Source organism: Marmota marmota, unplaced genomic scaffold (genome assembly GCF_001458135.2).
Source record: "Marmota marmota marmota unplaced genomic scaffold, marMar, whole genome shotgun sequence".
NCBI classification, from domain to species: Eukaryota; Metazoa; Chordata; class Mammalia; order Rodentia; family Sciuridae; genus Marmota; species Marmota marmota.
In genome coordinates this window covers 22,863,261-22,887,201 of record NW_026000026.1, presented here as the reverse complement: position 1 = coordinate 22,887,201, position 23,941 = coordinate 22,863,261, and the positions used below count along the sequence as shown (strand labels likewise).

The 23,941-nt window shown below is 39.7% G+C and overlaps 1 protein-coding gene and 1 pseudogene across 2 annotated transcripts in view; both read right to left on the bottom strand.

Annotated features, from left to right (window-relative positions):
* Positions 1-23,941, bottom strand: part of LOC107139950 (transient receptor potential cation channel subfamily C member 4 associated protein) — a 61,132-nt gene that overhangs the window by 12,012 nt on the left and 25,179 nt on the right. The window contains exons 7-9 of one of the 2 annotated variants that reach the window (XM_048811077.1): positions 20,757-20,942; positions 6,064-6,230; positions 243-374 (exon numbers count right to left, since the gene is read on the bottom strand). In XM_048811077.1, coding sequence (XP_048667034.1) covers positions 243-374; positions 6,064-6,230; positions 20,757-20,942 — 485 coding nt within the window. The remainder of the gene's footprint in view (positions 1-242; positions 375-6,063; positions 6,231-20,756; positions 20,943-23,941) is intronic. The other variant, XM_015482873.2, reaches the window with a different exon arrangement.
* Positions 6,247-14,536, bottom strand: LOC125619009 (annotated as a pseudogene).

Below are 23,941 nucleotides of genomic sequence, written 5' to 3'. Positions count from 1 at the left end.
GGGTGAGTCCTTGGCCTCAGAAAACTAGAGCGCCCCAAAGCTGTTTCCTGAGGTAAGGTGTTGGTGGTACCTGGTGCCCGAAGGCAAACCAATTATGGAGGATGGAATAATTGGCTTCCAATTATGGGATCATAAAATAGGACTTTCAGTTCCTTCCCTAGTCTCAAAGGGTCAGTGGCAGGTCTTGAAACAACTGTTTCTAGAAGTAAAGTCCCACTGTGTTTCCAGGGTTCCCTGCTCACCGGGCTACAGTCACAGTTCTGGTTGTGACCATGGAGGACAAGGGCAGATGCTGAATGTTTCCTCCAAATCAGTTTGTCAAACAAATTATTGAGTCCAGGGATCAGCTTGAATTCTGCAATCATTCTGTGAACCTGCATGGAATGGGAAGGGAAAACAGTAAGACAAATGTGCTTCCAAGACTTGCCAAAACCTCATACTCAGCACACACAATAATAATCTCTAGGACTAAGAAAGCAGTCAGGGCGGAGGGTTGAGATTTAAAGAAATCATCTACACATGCCCTATCCTGATCACCTGGCCACACACAGTTTTTAACTTTGCTCAGTACTGCTCATGGTAATCCTGTAAGTCACATTATGTGGAAGGTCCTATCTTAAGAGTGTGAGTTTGGGGCTGGGGTTGTGGCTCAACGGTAGAACACTCGCCTAGCATGTGTGAGGTCCTGGGTTCGATCCTCAGCACCACATATAAATAAATAAAATGAAGGTATCATGTCCTACTACGACTAAAAAATAAATATTAAAAAAAAGTGTGAGTTTTGGATTCAGACAGTCCTGTGTTTACTCTTAGCTCCACCATGTGTAAACTCAGGAACCTTAAGAAAGTCCCTTAAATGTCGGTATCCTTGTCATAGCATTAAGATGACAATGTGGCCAGGCATGGTGGCACATACTTTAAATCCAAGCCACTTGGGAGGCTGAGACAAGAGGATAGTAAATTTGAGGACGGGCTCAGCAACTTATCAAAACCCGGTCTCAAAATAAATATAAAAAGGGCTGGGGATATAGCTCAGTGCTGAAGCATTCCTGGGTTCCACCCCTAGGATCAAAAAAGAAAAAAAATGAAAATATGCCTCATACTTTACAATGGGATACATTTCAACTGGGGCAAGATGCAAAAAGAAATTCTCCTAACCCTAGAAAAATCTGTGAAGACTTAAAAAAAAGTGACCCAAGGGTGGGTCTAAAGGATTAACTAAACCTGGAAGCCAAGGAAGGAGACTACTGATTTCAACCACAAAAAAGTTTTAACATTCTGTATCATAAAACTTACAATAAGCAAAAGTCACAAGTTAAACATGACAACTGGAGAACATACACTGGTAACTCATGTCACAGGCAGAGCAAATTTCCTCTATGAGAAGTCCTATAAATCTCAGACAAAAAGACCAATCTGTAAAGCCCTTGTCTAAGCATGCATGAGGCCCTGAGTTCAATCCCTACCACCAGTGAGGGAGGGGGGAAAAAAAAGACCAATCCCACAGAAAAAAGTGGATAAAGATGTAAAAAGGAGAATACAAAAGGTTCTTTTCTATGAAAAAGGCTAACCTCACTTGAAACTAGAAATTCAAATCCCAACTGATTTTTCACATGGGCAAAGGAGACAAAATTTTATCTGACTTTGGCATGATTTTAGTGATTAAGCACCAGATACATTTATATTCTGTGGGTGAGAAATGGTACTACCTGCATAGGGAGATGATCTCTCAATATCTCTAAAAATTGTAATCATATTCCCCTTGACCAGCAATTCCACTTTTTTATTCTCAGGCAGAAACTTATAAATAATAAATGACTTATTTATATTATCGAAGAAAGCCTTATTTATAATACCAAAAAAACAAACACTTTTATCAATAGGGATTAATAGTCATACATCCACACAATGAGATACAAGGCATCAGCAAAAAAAAAAAAAAAAAAAAAAAAAATCAAGGCATTTTACATGTAGTGAGTTGAACAATGGCTAATATATAACATTAAGAAAGCAAGTGGCCAGGCAAGCAAGTGGCCTGTCTCAGCTTCCCAGGTCACTGAGATTACAGACCTGGGAGGCTGAGACAGGAGGATCATAAATTTGAGGCCAGCCTCAGCAACTTAGTAATGGTCTAAGCAATTTAGTGAGACCCTGTTGCAAATTAAAAAATAAAAAGGGCCAGGATGAAGCTCAGAGGTAAAGTATCCCTGGATTCAATCCCCAGTACCAAAAAAATAAAGTGTGCACATGCTGACATGCTGTATTATTGATTGTGTAAAAAAATTATTTACTTTTATAAACATACATATCTCTAGAAGGATTTACTAAAAACTGGTTAAGTTACCTGTGTTATGGAAGACCCAGAAAACTGAGAAGTAGAGGGAACACAGCCTCCATTCATACTAATATATGTCAACTCTGAGGATTATTTGCTTATTAAATATTTTTACATAACATGAAACAAAGCTGTTGTTACTCCTTCTTGGGGATGTCATACAGATAAAGATGGAGACTGCATGTGAGGCCAGGAGCATAGCTCAATGTTCTGGCACCACTGCTCTGCAGGGAAGGGAAGCCCAGAGAGGCCAGCTCATGCAAGCTTGACAGAGGACACATCACCTAACTCAGGGTCTCATCCTGAGGTCTACCTCTTTCCATCCCACCATTGGCATCTCTGGGATCATCTGGAAGACCAAACCCAACAAATTACTGTCTGTGACTCCACTCTCATGGATGTCTGCAGACATAGAAGTCAAACCTTCTGGCCAGTGTGAGATGCACGGGCAGCCCAGAATCTGTCAGATTATCAGTCAGTGTGAAACGATATCTGCTTTGCTGCTCAGGCCTCCATAAAACCCAGCCTGATCTACTTTGCCTTGCTTAACGGGGTAGGGAAGTGGGGCTGACACCTATGGTGGTCACCAAGTCAAGTATCTATTCCTGTTTTACTACAAAGAACCCTAAGTCCTATTCAAGTCAACTTTAAAAAAAATGTTGACAATATACTGGCCCTGAAAGTCAGGGTCTGAATGCCACACTGTCCAGACTAGAAATCCAGGCTCAAGATAAGGTGTTTGAGTGGGTAACATGAGCCTAAAATTCTAGCGACTTGGGAAGCTGAGGCAGGAGGGTCACTTGAATCCCAGAGAGTTTAAGGCCAGTCTGGGCAATGTAGTAAGACCCTGACACAAAAAATGGGGCTGGGGCTGTAGTTCAGTGGTACAGCATTTGCCAAGCATGAGTGAGGCACTGGGTTCAACCCTCAGCACCACATAAAACAAACAAACAAATAAATAAATAAATTTCCATTTATAATTAAAAAATATTTTAAAAATAAAGGGTAGGGGGGTAGGGGGGTAGGGGGGTGGTAGGGGTATGAATCACAAAGCTGAGAAGAGATGGGCCTTCTGAGGTAGACCTGGACTTCACCTCGTCTCCTAAAAATCCAGGCCACTGGTAGGTTTGAGGTTTCTATTGTGACACTTCTCTTTTCACTTGAAAATACTAGCTTTTTCAACTGTGGGGCAAATTTTACTTGTCAATGCATCTTTCCCACTCTTAAGTCCAGCCCCTTATTTGACTCCACACTGGAATGGTAGAAAAGCAGGCAAGTGGGCAGGATAGAGTGCCACTCCACCTACAGAGATGGGTAGGGGCGGTGAGAGCCCAGGCTCAGGAGCTGGGCTTTGCTAGCTCTAGGCTCACAGGCTGGCTCTGGGCAACACTCTTCTTTGACCCTGATCCCTTGATGGAAAACAGGGGATAAAGGAGCTACTGAAGGGCTCAATGAGGTAACTGTGGATAAAGCTTGTGGGATAGAAAAAAACTGACTGCTATCTTGATTATTTTCATTAGTACCAGGATAAAACTTACGGAATTTGAGGAGTCCTTCCAATCTTGTGTTTTCAACTGGCTCAAGACTAGTCAGAGAACTTGACTCAATTGTACATCAACAAGGCCACTTTAGCAGGAAGCCTTCTGTGAGGCCCAGCCAAGGAAATCCTTCCTAGGAGTACCCATTTTAGGCAGGATCCATGAATCCATGTTATAGTGCCTGGCACACAGGTACGCAGTGGGGCAGAACTCCAGGCCAGTGACATTCCCTCCCCAAGGAAGCAGTGCTATTATCATGTAGTTCACCTGAAGACCACAATGACTCTTAGCAACTTGGTGACAGGAAGGCTTAGGGAAGAGAGTGCTGCTATGCTGGGGGGACAGAGACAAGAGGCAGGGCAGTGACATTTACAATTCTGGCTCTCCCAGGGCCTGGACACTGAGTACCTTGGTATCTCAAGCACTGAGCTCTGGGAGAGTGGGTCATCACCTGCTGTATCAATTACCAAGTACCTGAAAACTGACACTGAATAACTGTCAAAGTGCCTCAAAAAAGTAAAAGCATTCAATACATGGAAGCCATCACCCTATTATTTCTTATAACACATTCCATACTGAAGGAAGAAACACCAAGGCTGTGGAAGAAAATGTGGGATCTCATCTAGTGTCCTGGTTTTACCTAATTGTATGCTGAGGACTCCCAAAGTAACTCCTCCAGCCCGACAGTCTCCCCAGTTCCAGCTACTGGTAATCCAAATGCCAGTTCCAACCACTGCCTAATTCTACCCTGTTCAAAACCAAACTCATCTTCCCTAAGCCTGCTTTAACCACCTCAAGAAATGGCAAATCTATTCCCAGAACCTTGGGTCATCCTTAACTCTTCCCTTCTTTTATGTCTGCATCCAAATCATCAGCAAATCCTATCTGTTCCATCTTCAAAACATATCCTTAATATATCCCCTTCCTACCAGCACACTCCAACCTGTGCTGGTCCTGGCTACCAACTCTTTGCTCAATTACAAAGGTTCCTAAGGGATCTCCTCACTCCCATTCTTGCTGACTCCCAGGCTTTCACAAAGCAGTCAGAGGAACAACTTTACTCACAGTAAAAACCAAAGTCTTTTTTAAATGGCCTATGACATCCCAATGCAAGTTGGCCCATGGTCCCTCAGCTCTCCTCTCTCACTGCCTGTCTCAGTCATCCACCCTGGCCTCTTTTCTGTTCCACCAACCTACAAGGCCCACTCCCATCTCAGGGGCACAGCTCCTCTAGTTAGTCGGCTGTCTCAGGTCAACATGCAGGCTCTCACTTGCCTCAGGACACTGCTGTTTCAAATGTTATTTTTTAAGTGAGTATTTTCCATGGGCATACTATGTGAAATTGTTCTTCATTTGTAAAATGAGGTTAACTGCATTTCTGTCATCCAGAGATAATGTGACAATCCAGCGTTTGACTCAGAAAGATGCATGAGGTCTATTGAATGCCTAACCTCTTAACCCAAGAAGTTTCTCCTCCCCATCCGTATGCCTGGTTTTCTCTCTAGAAGAATGGCACAGTTAGTAGAAAAGGTCTAGTTCTCATCAATTTTGAAACTTGCGGAGCCCTCTTTCTGCCACTTCAGGTTACAGAAACTTGTTCCTTTCTTCTGCTTCAAGGATCAGGAAACCCTAGCATGTCTGGAATCTCCTGTACTTGCCCAAGTTTCATAAGTGAACACAGCTCTAAGCTCTGCCTCACTACCCTGACCCTGCATCAGATCAGCAACTCTTCCTGCACATCTACAGGGCCAGTCTTTTTTTTAAAAAAAAAAAAAAAACAACAACAAATTTTTAAACTTTATTTTATTCATTTATTTATTTTTATGTGGTGCTGAGGCTCAAACCCAGTGCCTCCAATATGCTAGGCAAGCACTCTACCACTGAGCCACCACCCCAGCCCTACAGGGTTTTATTTATTTATACTTTATTCTCCTCATTATTAAGGTAAGATGCCCATTTCTGATCTGGGTGCAATGCTGTCTAGAAATGCTGTCTACAGCAAGGTACCTGGAAAGACTCCAAGCTCTAGAATGATCCTGGTTTCCTTATGAGAAGGAAAACAACCCATATGCTTTGCTGGGCTAGAGTGAGTGCCATTCTAAACGAAGGCTGATGGCACCCAGCATACCACAAGCCAGGCAGCATCTGCCCCTGGCTCCTCCTGTTCTGGGATGCTAGGGAGGTGCCCACCTGGTTTCGCTGACGCCCCATCAGCAGCACGCAGAGGACATAGAGCACTTCCAGTTTGTACATGATCTCATGCATAATCTTCATCGACTGGGGCAGCTGGGTCCTGGCTGAAGTGTGAGGTAGCCCATTCTCCTCAGAAGCGCCTGGAGGAGGGAACACAGTGGAGGCTGACACAGCCCCAGGGAGAAGGTGAGTCATGGCTCCTGAGGAAACACTTCTGTCCTCCAACATGCTCTGAACAGACTGGAGGTAAAAGCCTTTAGACTGGGCCCAGGCCCGCACCAGACTTTGAAAGCCCCCCAAACTCCTTCAATCCCCAGAAGCTAGGTGAGCAAGAAACCTAGAAAAACCAACTCTGTAGTTCTAGTCTGTTTCACCAACAAAGTGAAAACATTCTGATGTCGTCAATGCAGTGCCACATTCTACCCTCCCTACTGGTACCCCTTCCCCTGCCACCAAGCAGAAAGCAGACAGACAGACAGACAGACAGATGTCTGATAGCAAGTTGTGTAGAACCCTTCAAGTAACTAATTACTTGTTTTTCCCTAGATACCACAAGGCACACTGCTGAAAGCCCAAGGGAACCTTTTTGAAGATCTCTCCCAGTTTTCAAAAACCCATCTAAAGTTTTCTAAGGCTCAATTTTCTAAAGCAGACTGGGTTTTACAACTGATAGCACAGACATAGATGAACATCATCTACCAGCAGATTTTCATTGTACAGAATCTCATCATTACTAAAGCAGCAGATAAGCAGTATGTTTGGGACACTTGATACCTGTAAGGCATTGTACTCTGAGCTTTAGGTAACCCAACACATTTACTCTACTAACCAGCTGACAAAACGTCTCGTCCACTCCAAAAAGGTATTTACCCTTGGGAAGAAGGACAGCAAAATAATGAAAATGGAAGGCTCTGGAAATGAAATTTGCTGGCTATGTGACTCTGTGCAAATCACCTACTCACTAGGCCTTTGATTGCTCTATACTACTACAGTGGACAAAGAGGGTTACCATGAGGAACACAAGCAAAGCCCAGCAATGGATTCTTAGGAAGCCTCAGTCACCATTAGATAGATCCCTTTTAGGAAGGCAATGGTCATAGTCAGGAGAGGCTGGGTGACTTTAGGAGAATCATTTCCTTTCAGTTTCCTCATCTTTAAGGTGAAAGGGTGAAACAGTAACTGCTAAGGTTTCTTCAAGCTCCTACTGGACCTATTTCTCTAGAGGCCTTTTGCAAAGGCCAGAAGAACTATGCATACAGAGAAGTGGTTATCAAACCCATTCAGAGAAGGCCGACCCAGGAGACACTGTGATTTCTGCAGGGTGTCATAACATAAGAGCCTGATTTATTCCACCCTACAGACCCAGAACAATTTTTCCCAGTGACATTATATCATCAATATAAAAATCATAACCCTGGAAGAGGACAAGCTGCCAAATGAAGCATGACTTGGGAGGCAGCATGGCACAGTGGGTAAGAACACAGATGCTGAAGTCAGACTGCTGAGCTGGAAACTCATTCACTAGCTGGGTAGCCTTAGTTGACCTTTATGTGCTTCAGTAACCATCCTCATTCATCTGTAAAAGAGTGATAATGACAATAGTACATACCTCCTCATAATGTTGCAAAGACAGAAGAAACTAATATTTTGGAGGTACTCAGAATAGTGGCCAGCACAAGTCAGCAACTTATAAGCATGTAGTAATGCTAATGTTTTCTTTTCTCTCTTATAAACTTAATTTATGTATGTGACCCTTGATATCTGAAAGGCATCAAAGACTGGTTCACCAACAACCATTTACAATGTGCTGAATTCTGCATATACAAGCACAATACATAAAAATTGTACATATTAATGGGGTACCATATGATGTGCTGACTATGTATATGCTTTGTAATGCTTAAATCTTTAAAAACATTTATCTTTTCAAATATTTATCATTTCTTTATGGTAAAACATCCAAAATCCTTTTTCTTTAGCTTTTTGAGATATAGCACAATTTTATAGCACATAATTGTTATCTATGGTTACCCTACTGGGCAACAGCACACCAGAACTTCTTTCTCATATCTAATTATAACTTATTACCATGTTTTCTTCTTTTCAATCTTTATGTTCTTAATAGCTATTAAAGTGGCAGTAGGTAAAGACTAAGGAAAAATTTTCTGGAGATAAACTAATTAAGAAAATTCTATTTTTTTCACATACATTTTCCTGTACTTTGGGAGAAAAACCAGAATGACTAAGTCCGTGTTGGGACTCCTTGGTCAGTTCCCAGACCATATATGGGTCCAGTGATATGTGGAGACTCTGGGGAACCAGCCTGCAGAATCTGTCTCTACTGCACACTTGCTAGAAAGCCCCAGGATCCACACTACCTGCATGGGGGACTTTAGGGAGGCCTGCAAGAGAGGATGGCTATGGAAGGTGCAGGTGCAATGTGGGGCACACAGGCACCCTCAGAAATGAGTGTCTCTGGAGAGAGAGAGACATGGCCAGCTCAGATTCTGCCCCAAGACACAGCCAACTTTTGGTGCTGGGCTTGTATAATCTGACCAACTCTGTGGGGAGAAATATTTGCAAGAACATCTCCAAAGCAATAGCTAGAGCGTAGCAACAAGGTCACTTCCAAGGATGAAGAACAGAAAACTAGTTCAAGAGGCGTGTCCTTCCCTCCAAATCTCTTCAGCTCCGTAAGGCTTATGAAAGTAGTGATCATTTTCCATATGTCTGCACTGCACTCCACTTTCTGGGCCATATTAACTCACCAGTTTTTAAAAACGGCTTTAAGCTATGATTCACATACCATACACTTCACTCATTAAATCAATCACAATTCACTGACTTTTAGGATATTCATAGTTGTGCAGTCATCACCACAATCATTTTAGAACATTTTCAATACCCTAAAAAGAAAACTTGTACTTATTAACAGTCACTCTCTATACTTCCCACTAAACCCCAAGCTCTAAACAACCACTCAATTTCTGACTCTATGGAATTGCCTATATAGGATAGTTCATATAAATGAATTCGCATAATATGTCTTTCATCACTGTTTCTTTCACTTGGCACAATGTTTACAACGCTTATTCATGTCATGTTTAAGCATGTTTTTTTAAAACAATTGGATGAATAGTATTCTACATGAAAAAACTCACATCTTGTTTATCTACTCATCAGTTGGTAGAAATTTAGGCTGTTTCCATATTTTAGCTATTATGAATATGCTATAATGAACATTCATGAAAATGTTTTTGTATAAACATCTCTTTGTTTCTCTTCAGTATATAGCTAGGAGTAGAATTTCTGGGACATATGGTGACTGTATGTTAACTTTTGAGGAATTGCCAGACTATTTTCCAAATTGTCTGCACTACCTTATAGGCCATCAAAAGCAAATAAGGCTGGGTACAGTGGTGCTTGCCTGTAATCCCAGCTAGTCATGAGGCTGAGGCAGGAGGATTTCAAGTTCAAGGCCAGCCTGTATAATAGTTAGAGACACCATCTCAAAAAACAAAACAAAAACAAAAACAAACAAACAAAAAAGGGCAAGTGCGGTGGTACACACCTATAATCCAAGCAGCTCGGGAGGTTGAGACAGGAGGATTGCACCAGCCTCAGCAAAAAGCAAGGAGTTAACCAACTCAGTGCTACTTGCCTAGCTGTGTGAGGCACTGGGTTTGATTCTCAGTACCACATATAAATAAATGAATAAAATTAAGGTCCATCAACAACTTAAAAAAATAGGGCTGGTGATATGGCTCAGTTGTCAAGTGCCCCTGAGTTCAATCTCCAGTACCCTCCCCCACAAAAAAAGAAAAGGAAAGAAAAATAAACTGAATTATGCATTTCAATACCTCTATATCCTTCTCAAGACTTATTATCTGTCTTTTCAATGATAACCATCTTAGGGAGTATAAAGAGGTATCTCATTATAGTACTGATTTGCATTTCCCTGATGGCTCATGATACTGAACAACTTTTCATGGCTTAAAGGCCATCTGTGTATCTTCTTTGAAGAAATGTCTTTTTGGATCCTTTGTCTATATTTTGAAATGTATTGTCTGATTATTGAACTAAAGGTGTTCTTTAAACATTCCAGATTCAAGTACCTTATTCAATACATGGTTTGCAAAAATGTTCTCCCTCCCTCATTCTGTGGGTTTGTCTTTTCACTCCCCCCACTAGGACCCCCTAGAGCAACTCCTTTATTCTAAAAGTGCTGGAATGTGAGACACTTCCTTCTTCCTCACTCAGGCCAGAATACTATCCTGGGGAAGTATGTAGCCTTCCCTGGAGGAAGCCCTAGCTCATGAATGGTTAGGAGGGAGCAGCCAGGAGACACAAGCCCAATGTTCATGTTTAGATCACAAACTGGAGAGGAGGGGAGGGGAGGGAAGGGATAGGGAGGAGAGACAGGCCCTGACAAGCCTGTTAGTGTGCTTTCTCTGGGTTATGCTGCCTCCTGCTGGCTGCAGTCACTGCTGTCTTTCTTTAGATTCTAACCAGAGGCTAGCTAGAGAGTCAGAATTCTAGCTGCTTCTATTAGGTAATCTCCTCTCCTGTGGGGAGGTGTGGCACATCCAGTTGGGGCTATTGTGCCTCATGCTCCACTCACTGCCACTGATTCCTGTAATCCAAACCTGGGAACTGAAGCCCAGCTGGGAACAAATAAGACTTTCCTTGTTCTAGAGGTCTATAAGGGAGTAGGTCAGGTTTAGTCACTCTGAGTGGGGAGGGTGCTTGGCTTTCTGCAACCAAGCCCAGAAGCTTGCCATCTCACCTCAGAAAGGTGCTTGGCTCAGCCAGGGGGCTCCAGATGTGGTTTGTCCCATGCCCTCTGAAGCCTGGTGGCCCAGCCCAGGAATCTTCCTATCAGTCAGTCTCTGGGGCTGCTCAGATCAGTCCTGCAGGTAACTCACACCTGTGAAGGTGAGATCCGTGAAGCAAAGGGCTTATGACCCAGAACACTTCTGCGTCAACAAGGAGGCCTATCCCTTTGACACCTAGGCCAGGTAGATCTAAAGGGTCTTGAGCAGCCATTGTGGATTCTTCTTGGCCAATGCTTCCAAGTTCTTAAGGACAAAGCCTGAGTCTGAGATAGAGGAAAGTGGCAGCGTAGAAGCTATTCACCATGGCAATGACCTTTTGCTGCTGATTATACTCCCTGGAGAGAAACTCTTCTCTCAATGTCTGGATGGTGATGTGGGTGACATTCATGGACAACAAACTGAAAGAGAACTTTTGGAAATGGTGACAAGATGGGGGGAAATCTGGGCCATCAGCAAGGTCTTTGCACCCATCACCAGCTATAGCAGATGAAGAAAGACAAGGAAGCCTGCCCCTCTAAGGTCTGTAGCTGGATTTGCTCCCTGAAAGCCCAGGTCCTCACAGTAGTCTTTGTGGAGGGCACAGTCAAGCTTGGAGCCTGTTTGCTTCTTGTAGATGGTCTGGTGGATGTGATGCACTGGGTCATGGCTGTTCAGGTCACCCATACTCTCTGCTAGCCTGTCCCTTGGGGGAGGACTAGATACTCAAGACACCCTCCTTTCAGCTCCCACTCTTGCCTGCCACCAGGGTAAAGAGCCCTGGTCTGGTCTCAGCTGAGGGGGCACAGTACTCTGTTCTGACCACCTATGCAGCATCCGCCCTGTGGTAGTCCTGACAGGCACACTGAGCAATGGTCAGGACCAAGTCCCTTTCTTTCCAAAGGCCCCAAGTAGAGCCTTGGAGACCTGAAGAGATGGAGCTAGAGGCGACAAGCCCAATCCTTTCAATAGTTGGCTGAATTCTCTTCTTGAAGGAGGACAGGTCTAGAATCTGGAAATGTTTTAGGGCCTCACCAAAGGAGATAAGCTGTCTAGACTGGTCTAAGTTGTCCCAGCTCCATGTCTGGCTGGATGGTATCCACAGTTTCCAATTCCTCTTGGACTCTGAGCACCTCTGCCTCACTACTGTTTATCTTTAATTCTTTCTCATTACAGAAAGAGCAAGATTTTTCATTCACAATTCAAAATCATTTGTTCAAGCAAGCTTTGTTCTTGGGCTAAAAGGGGTTATTGAGGTCTGAGATCTGATAACACAAGGAGAGTCAGAGGTCCAATTGCTCTACCTTATGCCTTTCTTCTGGTAGTCATTCAGATCAGGATAAGAAAACAGCCCTTCTGTACCATCACCAGGGTATAACTGGTTTCTGTGAGTAATGAAAAAGTTCCTGAGGCCTTTGAAGCTTCAGCTTAACAAGGCACACACAGCAGCAGCCACTGGCCAGTCTGGCTACTGCTAGATGGAGTTTCCAATGGTGCAAAACAAGTGCTCCATCACCAGAATTGGCCCTGCACCAACTCTGTCATCTCTCGTGGAGGATATCAGCCTCCAGAGAAGGGCCTGTGATGGTCAGACCTCAGGTGGGACTGGTTACAGATGCCCATCACAAGGCCCCAGCCACTGAAGGGGGTGCTTTGCAGATGTGGGGCTCAGAGAGACATGGCACGTCCCTGAGGCCTGCACAACACTGAAGGACAGTATTGTTTCCTAGGCCAGCTGTTGGCAGCACTGGGGGTAAAGGCGGCAGCCCTGGAGTGTACTGGGCAGGGCCAAGCAAATGAAATGTCTTCTCATTTATTAGGTCTTCTTTAATTTCTTTCAATGTTATTTTGTAATTTTTAGAGTATAGTTTTGTACTTCTTTGTTAAACTTATTCTGAAATGTTTTGTTCTTCTTGATGCTATTCTAAGTGAAACTGCTTTTTTAATTAATCTTGCATCCTGGAACACTGAACTTACTAGTTTAGTAAAAACTTTTTAAAAAAAATAAATACCTTAAGTTTTTTCCACAAACAAGATCATGTCATCTGTAAACAGAGAGTCTCCATTCTTCCAATTTGGGGGCCTTTAATTTCTTTTTTTTAGTCCCCAGCTGCCCTGACCAGAACCTCCAGTATAATTTGAAAAAAAGTGTCCAAGATCATGTCCATGATCTTGCAGGGGAAAATAATGTTCAGTCTTCTGCCATGAGAGAGAATATTAGCTATGTGTTTTTTTTTTTTTTTTGTAGATGCCTTTTACACGTTAAGGAAGTTCCCTTCTGAGTTTGTTGTGGTTTGTTTTGTTTTATTTTTAAATCATGAAGATGTGTTGGATTATGCAAATACTCTTTGTGCATCTATTTAAATGACCAAGTAGTTTTTATTCTTTATGCTACTATATGGTGTATTACATGAATTGATTTTCATATGTTGAACCAATCTTGAAAAAATTCATTTGGTCATGGTGTAAAATCTTTCATGAATGTTACCATATTGGGTTTGCTAGTATCTTTTATTTTTTCAGGATTTTTGCATCGGTATCTGTAAGATATTGGTCTGCAATTTTCTTTTGATGTCTTTGTCTGGTTTTGGTGTCAGGATAACAACCATAAACAACAAACTGAGAAATGCTCCCTCCTCTTTTGTTTTGTGGAAGAGTCTGTAATACTGTTGTTATTGAAAGAATTCATCGTGTGATACCTGCTCATTTGGCAGAAGCCACGTGGCCCTTTTGTTGTTGTTTTTTGCATTGCCAATTCAACCTCTTTACTTCTTTATATGTTTATTTGAATTTTCTATTTTTCTTGAGTCAGTTATACAGTTTGTATTTCTTGTAATTTGTCCATTTCATTTAGGTTATCTAAATTTACTTGCAATGTTTACAGAAATATAACTTTCATTCCTGATTTTAGTAATTTAAACCTTCTCTATTTTTGTCAGTGTAGCTAAAAGTATGTCAGTTTTGTTGAACATTTCAAACAACCAACTTTAGTTTTCTGGATTTAAATTTTTTTTTTTTTTTTTTTTTTTTTAGTTGTAGATGGACAGAATGCTTCTATTTTATTTGTTTATTTTTATATGGTACTAAGGATAGAACCCAGTGCCTCACACATGCTAGGCAAGCACTTTGCCACTGAGCTATAGTTCCAGCCCAGTTTTCTGGATTTCTCTGTTGATTTTCTTATTCTCTATTTCACCATTTTCCATTCTAATCCTACCATTTCTTTTCACCTGCCTGCTTTGGGACTGGCTTACTCATTTTTCAAAAACTTAAGGTAGAAGTTTAGGTTATTGAGATTTTTAATAAATGTAGCCATTTACCGTATAAATTTTCCTTTAACAATGCTTCAGCTGTATCCTGAAGTTTGGTATACTGTGTCTTCATTTTCATTTGTCTCAAAATATTTTCTAATTCCCTTCATTTAACTTACTGATTACTTAAAAATATTCTGCTTAATTTCCACATATTTGTGTATTTCCCAAATTTTTCTTCTTGCCATTAATTTCTAAATTTACCCCACTATAAACTGGGTACAGCAGCATATGCCTATAATCTCAGCAACTCAGGAGGTTAAAGAAGGAGGAACCCAAGTTCAAGGTCAGCCTCGACAACTAAGTGAGATTCTGTCTCAAAATAAAAAATAAAAAGTGCATGCCTGTAATCCCAGCAACTGGGGAGGCTGAGATAAGAGGATCGCGAGTTCACAACCAGCCTCAGCAATAGTAAGGTGCTAAGCAACTCAGTGAGACCTGTCTCTAAATAAAATACAAAATGTGGCTGACTTCAATCCCCAGTACTGAAAAAGGAGGGTATGGGGGCTGGGATATAGCTCAGTGGTACAGTGTCCCTGGTTAAATCCCCAGGCTGCCAAAAATAAATAAACAAACAAACAAACAAATAAATAAATTTATCCCACTGTGATTAGAAGACACATCTCACACAATTTGAATCCTTTTAAAATTGATAAGACTTTTTAAGAAATAGCAGCATATATGGTCTATCCTGAAAAATGTTCCATGTGTACTTAAGAAGAATGTGTATTCTGCGGTTCTTAGGTGCAGTTTCCTATACCTGTTAGTTCTAGATGGTTTATAATGTTGCTCAAGTCTTCCATTTCCCTATTGATTGTTTGGCAATTACTAAAAGTGGTATATTAAGGTCTCCAATTATTATAGTTTAATTGTCTATTTCTTCCTTTAAATCTGTTTTTGCTTAATATATATTTTGGCTGTTATTAGACACACACGTTTATAACTGTTATATCTTCTTAATGGAGTCACCTTTTTATTTTTTACAAAATGTCTCCCTTTGCCTCTGACAACAGGTTTTGTTTTAAAGTCTCTTTTAGTATAGCCACTCCAATTTTCTTATGTATGCTCATACACATGAAACGTCTTTTCAATCTTTTACTTTAAATCTATTTTTATCTTTTAATCAAGTGTCTCTCCTGTACACTTGATATAATTGGATATTTTTAGTTTAATCCAATATTAAAATTTGTCATTTCAATCAATCCTTTCACATTTCTGCATTTCACTTTTTCCTTTCTATATATTGTGTGAGTTTCTTGTTCTTCTATTTCTTTTGCACTCTTTCTCTTTTCTTAGCACTGTGGAGTGGGAGAGAGGAGTTTGAACCTAGGTCCTTGGGCATTCTAGGAAAGCACTCTCTCACTGAGCTACATCACCAGCCCCACCCCCACTTTTAAATTCTGAGACAAAGTCTCCCTAGTTTGCCAGGCTGGCTTTGAACTTGTGAACCTCCTACCTCAGCATCCTGAGTAGCTGAGATTTACAGGCATGTGCCACCACACCCAGCTTCTCTTTCTCCTTTAGTGCTCTATTTGGATTAAGTGAATATTCTTCAGTATAATATAATTCCTTTAATGATTTACCCATTGTATGTTTTAAGCTACTATCTTAGCAATTAGCTCTAGGGCTTACCATATTTATATTAACAGACTTCTTTTTCAGAATTATATTAAATTCCAGAGCTCCTATACAGCTTTAGTCTCTTCCCAACTTTTTGTGCTAATTGTTTTGCATATTATGTCTACACATGTCAAAAACCCAACAATAGTTGTTATACATTGTTGTAACTGTTTTATATAATTTTATGTCTGTTAAAGAAACTGAGAAAAGAAAACTATATAAATATATGCAGAATTTACATTAACCTTATTATTAACCATTTTGATTCCTTTCACCAATTCCCCTAGAGTCAAGTTATCATCTAGCATTCTTTCTCCAATACAACTTTCATCCCATTCACTTTCTTTGTACAGTTGTCAAATATAATTATAAACATAATTTTATATAACTGCTTTTTAAATTAGCTAAGAAACGAAATACAAATTTATACTGTCATTTAAAATAATAAAATTACCTTTACTGGAGCTCTTTGTGTGTATGTGTGCACATGCATGTGTGTGTGCATTTGAAGAACTGTCTGAAGTCACCTGCTTTCAACATAAAGAAGTTCCTTTGGTATTTCTCATAAGATGGTATTACTTAATTTCCGCATATTTGTCTGATAATAAGGAGTCTCTGTTTTTGTTTATCTAGGAATGCCTATTCATTTTTTTCTTTAATTTTTTAAATTGATTTTATTTTTTTTAAATACACGACAACAGTGGAATGCATTACAATCCTTATTACACATAGAGCACAATTTTTCGTATCTCTGTATATGAAGTATGTTCACGTCAAGTTATGCCATTATATATGAACTTTTTTTTCATTCTTAATACACATATATACCACAATTTTTCATATCTCTGTTTGTATATAAGGTATGTTAACACCCAATTCAAGTCTTCATACATGTACTTTGTATAATGATGACCATCACATAGGAATGTCTATTCATTTTTGAAGGACAGTTTTGCAAGAAAGACAATTCTTGATTGACAGTTTTTCTCCTTCAGCAAGCACTTTGGGTTTCACTATGTCTGATATCCACTATTCCTAATGAAGAGTCAGTTATTAAATCCTATTGAATACTCTTGGGCACAACAAACCATTTTTCTCTTGCAACTTTCAAGATTTTCTTTGTCTTTAACCATTTTTATTATGTGTCTGGGTGTAGACTTTACTGAGTTTATTCTACTTGAACTTCTTTAAGCTTCGTGGATGTGCACATTAATGTTTTTCATTAAATTTGGGTTGTTTTTACTTTTTGAAATTTATTTTCCTGTTCCTTCTGCTACTTCTCCTATGCACATCTTGGTGCACTTAACACCATCTCACATTATTCTGAGGCTCTGTTCATATTTCTTAATTTTTAAAAAAAATATTTTTTTAGATGTTGATGGACATTTCTTTATTTTATTCATTTATTTATACACGGTGCTAAGACTCAAACCCAGTGCCTCACACATGCTAGGCAAGTGCTCTACCACTGAACTACAACCCCAGCCCCTCTTAATTGTTTATTCACTGTTATTCAGAATACTGGATCTTAATCTATTTTTCAAGTTTTTTTTTTTTAAGTTGTTGATGGACCTTTATTTTGTTCACTTATTTATATGCAGTGCTGAGAATCAAAGCCAGTGCTTCACACATGTGCAGCAAGCGCTCTACCACTGAGCCACAAACCCAGCCCAAGTTTTTGTTTAATTTTTTTTAGTTGTAGATGAACACAATATCTTTATTATTTTTATGTGGTGCTGAAGATCAAATCCAGTGCCTCACAATTGCAAGGCAAGCACTCTACCACTGAGCTACAGCCCCAGCCCCTTAAGTTTTTTGATTCTCTTTTGCCAGTTCGAATCTACTGCTGAGTTCTTCTAATAAATTTTTCACTCAGTTATTTTACTTGAGTATGTCCATGTGACTTTCTTTTTATATTTCCATTCTATTGTTATCTAATTAATGAAACAGCATCATCAAAGCTTTTTTTTTTTTTTTTTTGGTACTGGGGAGTGAACCCAGGGGTGCTTAACCACTGACCCACATCCCCAGCTCTTCTTAAATTTTATTTAGAGACAGGGTCTCGCTGAGCTGCTTAAGATCCAGCTAAGTTGCTAAGGCTGGCTTTGAACTTGTGATCTTCCTGCCTCAGCCTCCCAAGCCACTGGGATTACAGATATGTGCCACCATGCCAGGCACTTTTTTTTACTTCTACAAAGAGTTTCCTTTACTTTTTAGACCATATTTCTTTTTTTTTCTTTTTAATTCTCTTTTTTTAGTATTATATTTTAATATCGATGTCAATATTCATAACTAGTATACAGAAATATAATTGATTTTTTAATTTCTTACATACATGACAATAATGGAATGTATTTCAATAATAATATCCATTCACAGCATAATTTTTTGTAACTGTATATAAAGTATGTTCACGCCAAATTATGCCATTATACATGAGCTCTCTTATTATTATTTTTTGCATTACAATTCTAATTCTTTTTAATTGTAGATGAACACAATACCTTTATTTAATTTATTTATTTATTTACGTGGTACTAAGGATCAAACCGAGTGCCTCACACATGCTAAGCAAGCGCTCCACCACTGAGCCATAGCCATAGCCCTTAGATCATATTTCTTTTTCTTTTTCTTTTTTTTTTCAGTTGTAGTTGGACACAACACCTTTATTTCACTTGTTTATTTATTTTTTTATTTTTATGTGGTGCTGAGGATTGAACCCAGGGTCTCGCATGTGCGAGGCGAGCACACTATCGCTGAGCCACAACCCCAGCCTCTTAGATCATATTTCTAATGGCTGCTTTGTAGTCCCTATTAAATCTCTTATCTGGGCCTTCATAGGCAATCTCCATTGCTTACTTTTGGTTGTATATGGGTTACATTTTCCTGTTTCTTTGTATTATCATAATTTTTATAAAAAACTAACATATAGGTAATATATTGTAGTGTGGGAGATCAACCTCGCATGTGACTGAGTTAACTCCTCTGCTGGGTGATGTGGTGTCAGGCACCCATGCTGCTAGACTGCCCTGCTCTTCTAGAGTTCGAGTGACTGTCTTCGTGCCCGGGCATGTCTTGCTACAGCCCCATGGGTGGAGCTACGCTTACCTGTTCCTTTGTAATATAACCCCTTGCCCTGCTTAGGATAGAATGTTCCATGGAAGTGCCTTGTGTGTGTCCTCTTCTCTTACTGTGCCCTTGGGTGTGGCCTATCTAGATGTCAGCCCCCTGAAACCTGACCCCTTACCTCATTTGAATAGCTTCTCCTCAATAAAAGGGGTCAGCCCATGTGTGCTCTCTCTCTCTCTCTTCCTGTGGACCCGTAAGGTCAGAGGAGCCATCACAGTGACCCCAAAGAAAAAGGTATTTGTGTCTCTTGTGTGGTTATTTTTGCGCAGCCCAGTTAGCCCAGTTTAACTGGAGTAACCCCTGAGCCTTTTAGTCTCGAAGAGAAACCTGGCAATTGGCGCCCCGCACTCTGGAGATGGTTCCCCTTTAGGGCCAGACTATTTCAGTAAAGTCCATTTCTCCAATAGACTAGTGAAGACTTTACTGTTATACTTCAGACAGGGCATGCATACAGTCTCCCTAGGATGGTTCTCTCTGACTGGCTCTTTCTCCAATCTCTGTTAAGCTTTCTGCCTATTCTGGTATCACACCCAGAAGTTAGGCTCCACAAAGTGCTGGCTGAATACTATTTTTGATAATGCCCAGGGGCATAAATTGCTCCGAAGTCTGATTTGGTTGAATTAAAGACAGGGATAGGTTTGTTTTGTTCCTAAGAATTTTTTTAGTTGTAGAGGGATACAAGACCTTTATTTTATTTATTTTTATATGGTGCTGAGGATCGAACCCAATGCTTCACAAGTGCGAGGCAAGTACTCCACCACTGAGCTACAACCCCAGCCCCAAGCAGGGATAGTTTCTGAGGATGAAATTAGTTCTGACCTTAGGAGAGTTCTTAGAGATCTCTTCTCTTGCTTTTATGGTGAACTAGCTAGTTTATTGTTTAGTTTGTTGCTCTTAATTAAGAACAACCAACCTCCTTTTATTTGCTTAGTACTAAAATCTCCATAGTTTTTGAAATTATTACCCTTAGGTAGAAATCTCCTGAGTTTCTGTTCTTACCAAGTGCCTCTTCCCTTAGGCAAAACCTCTTGGCCTCTAGCTCTCTCCACTTCCATCTCTCCTGATGGGAAATCTTTGGAAATAAGTGAGCTGGGGCAAGAGCAACTGAAACCATAGTATTCTTGGCCTGAAGAACATGGGTAGAGCTTCTACACTATGAGTTTACTAAGAGCTGGGTTAAACCATACTCCCAAAGAACTCAGCTTCTTCAATTTGGGAGTTGGAGGGGATATGAAAAGTTGGCAGCCTGCATCCCAGGAAGGTACCATATTCCTTGTTTGGAAGTTAAGAATCCTCAAGGATTCTTCCTACACTCTGATTCCATCCTGTTGACCAGAGTCAAATGCTTCAGATATAAGCATCTGACACAAGATAGGCCAGAGTCCTTTACCAGGAAGATGGGGCTTAGACTAGGAGTCTATATACCCACATTAGGCTACCTAGTCCCACCAAGGGAACCAGAAAAAGGCAGCGCAGAGCAAAAAAAGAAGACGAAGAAACATGTAGGATGAACATCAGACAAGAATGATTCCTTGAGTTCCTAAGAATGCTCTGGTTATTGGCCTCCATTAATCCCTAAACATAGCCACCTCAGGTTCTGCAAGAAGGCCCTTCTCCTTGCAGAGTTACTCTGAGGAGTTCAATAAGGCTGCTGTAACCAGCTATCAAGAGTCTTAATAGTCATGGTCTAGGACACCTTAAGGAGAATTGTACTTTTAGCAAATCTCAAATCCTTCTTGGAAAGGTGGTTAAGAATGCTCCAGCAACACCCCCCCCCCATGAAAAATAGCTCACCACATAGGGGACCCACTCAAAGTACCTTGATTGTGCTCAGACTCCTCATTGGCCACTCGCATCAGGGCATCCAGCACCAAAGCATTGTCTAGCCATGTGTACCACTCCTCCAACTCCTGAAGGAAGCTGGCTGTACCTGTTGATTCTGACACCTTTCTAGTTGCTAGTTTGCAGAGCCGCTCGACAAAGCCAGGGATGCTGAGAAGGGCCGCTGACAGGGAGAGAATGAAGAAATTTTCAAAACAAACACTGGCAAAATGGGCTCTAAAGCACTCAACAATTTTCATAATACTAATGATTCTTATCGTGATTGCAGTTAGTCAGAGCTGCTCTTTTAAGATGAAACACCAAGCCAAGGTAAAATAGCAATAAAATTTAAGAAACAAGTTCAATTTTTAGCAGGTGCACGGTGGCTCTCTTTTGTCTATTGGTGCAAATATACACTGGAATAACCTTTATGCCTTAAATTTGTGTTTCTTTGAGCCAACAGGCCTATATCTTAGAATTTGTCAGAAGAAAATATCCAGTAATATATACAAAAATATCTATATAAAAGATATTCATTGAGAGGGGATATGGGGGTAGGAAGGATAGTAGAATGAATCAGACATTATTACCCTATGTACATATATAACTATTTGACCAGTAGGATTCTACATCATATATAACCAAAAGAATGAGAAAGAATGAGAAATTATACTCGATTATATATATCAAAGTAGACTCTACTATCTATAACTAATTAAAACAAAGTTAATTTTTTAAAAAAGGTATTCATTGATGTGGTTTTTATAATAGTATAAAGGTTAAGATAACTAAATGTTCAGCAACAGCAGAATGATTAAATATAATGATAAATCCACATGTTGGAATTCAATAAGACTCTGAAAATGAGGACACAAATGTTTACATAGTGACTCAAAAAACTTTCTAAATTTATTTGTTGGAGAAAAAAGTAAATTATTAAAAATACTGATTTAAGCTCATTTTCTTCAAAAATTTAAACATCTGTTTCTTTAAAATATACATATAAAAAAGAAAAGCATGTACAAGGTATATACTGCAGCTGTTCCTGAGTAGAGCATATAAATGCTCCTTTAAAAACTACTTGTCAGGGCTGGGGTTGTCGAGGCTCAGAGGCAGAGTGCTCGCCTAGCATGGGTGAGGCACTGGGTTCGATCCTCAGCACCACATAATGTAAACTAAAGAGATTGTGTCCACCTATAAATAAAATTAAAAATTTTTAAAAATTAAAAAAAGAAAAAGAAAAAGAGACATTAATTAAAAAAAAAAACTACGTGTCTCGGGCTTGGGTTGTGGCTAGTGGCAGAGCACTTGTCTAGTATGTGTCAGGCACTGGGTTCAATTCGCAGCACTTCATATAAATAAATATCTGTCTAAAATCATGGCATTTGTAAGTAAATGGATGAAGGTACAGAATATTATGCTAAGTGAAGTAAGCCAATCCCAAAAAACCAAATGTTGAATGTTTTCTGGTATGTGGAGTGGATGCTGATCCATAATGGGGATGGTGGGGAAGGCATGGGAGGAATAGAGGAACTTTAGATAGGGCAAAGGGGAGGGAGGGGAAGTGAGGTGGCATGGGGGTAGGAAAGATAGTGGAATGAGATGAACATCATTACCCTAAGTACATGTATGAAGACACGAATGGTGTGACTCTGTATACAATCAGAGACATGAAAACTTGTGCTCTATATGTGTACTATGAATTGAAATGCATTCTGCTGTCATTTATAACAAATTGGAATAAACAAATAAATTTAAAATTAAAAAAAAGAATTATAAAAAAGATCCATCAACATCTAAAACAGATATTTAAAAAAATTTATATTGGTCCATGTATAAATGTCAAAATATACTCTACTGTCATACACATCTAAAAAGAACAAATTTGGGGGCTGGAGTTGTGGCTCAGCAGTAGAGCATTCGCCTAGCATGTGCGAGGCCCTGGGTTCGATCCTCAGCACCACGAAAAAATAATTAATTAAGATAAAGGTATTGTGACCAACTACAATTAAAAAAAAAAATATATATATATATATATATTTAAAAAAATAAAAAAGAACAAATTTTAAAAATTAGTTCTCTTGAGCTGGAGATGTAGTTCAGTGGTCTAAAGCACTTGCCTTAGCATTTATGAGGCTGCAGATTCAATCTCCATTACGCCCCTCCCCCCCCGCCAACACACACATACACACAGCTACATATATGTAATTTCTGACTTTCCTATAACAAACATTTACCAGTAGGAAGAAAGAAGACAAGCATTCTTTTCTATTTTTATAGGAAATTAAAGAATTGTTTTATTTAGTGGGATAGAGACAGACAAAGGACAACCAGCTCGCATACTATTAAATAGAATAAAAAGGAATAAAAGAGTACAGACAACACAGTGATGAATTTCCACAAAGATAATAGATTTGAATCACATGGAATATTTACATACAAGATGTTTTGATATTAGTGACCAGTTTATATCCAATCTTGTTTTCTAAGGTTCAAGAACATTCATTTAAAAATCTCAGACTTAAAATTTAAAACTAATGTGACAATTGTAAGCACACACCACTCATTTAAAACTTCTTAATAACTGCTACTCCCGAGTAAAGACCTTTTTTCCCCCCTAACATTATTGTTTTCCTCAAGATCTCAAAGATCACATCTCATACTTCTAGTAGTAATCACAACAGGATTAAAACCCCAACCAACTAAGAAACATGCATTCTTTTTAAGGATAAAGAAAGAAACAATAATTTCATCTCCTTTGTTTCTACCAATTCCATTTCACTCACATAAGATAGAAATTCTGATCAGTATAGGAGAACAATAAACTTTAATGGCAGGAATATTGGGTTCAAATCCTGGTACCATCATTTAATTTCTTGAAAATGAGGCTAATGTCTATATTTATTTATTTTTATATTTTTAATAACTTTATTTTTTTAATGTGGTGGTGAGGATCAAACCCAATGCCTTGCCCATGCTAGGCAAGCACTCTACCACTGAGCTATAACTCAGCCCCTTTAAATATTTATTTATATATGCATTAAATCTCCCAGGAAGGAGAGAAAAGAAATTAACAGCAATAGATGCCATAAGAAATAGCCTCAGGAAATAGCCCAAAAGTCCATCAAACTGAACAGAGGGAATTAGAGGTCATTGGGAATAAGAGTTAATGAGAAACTTTAA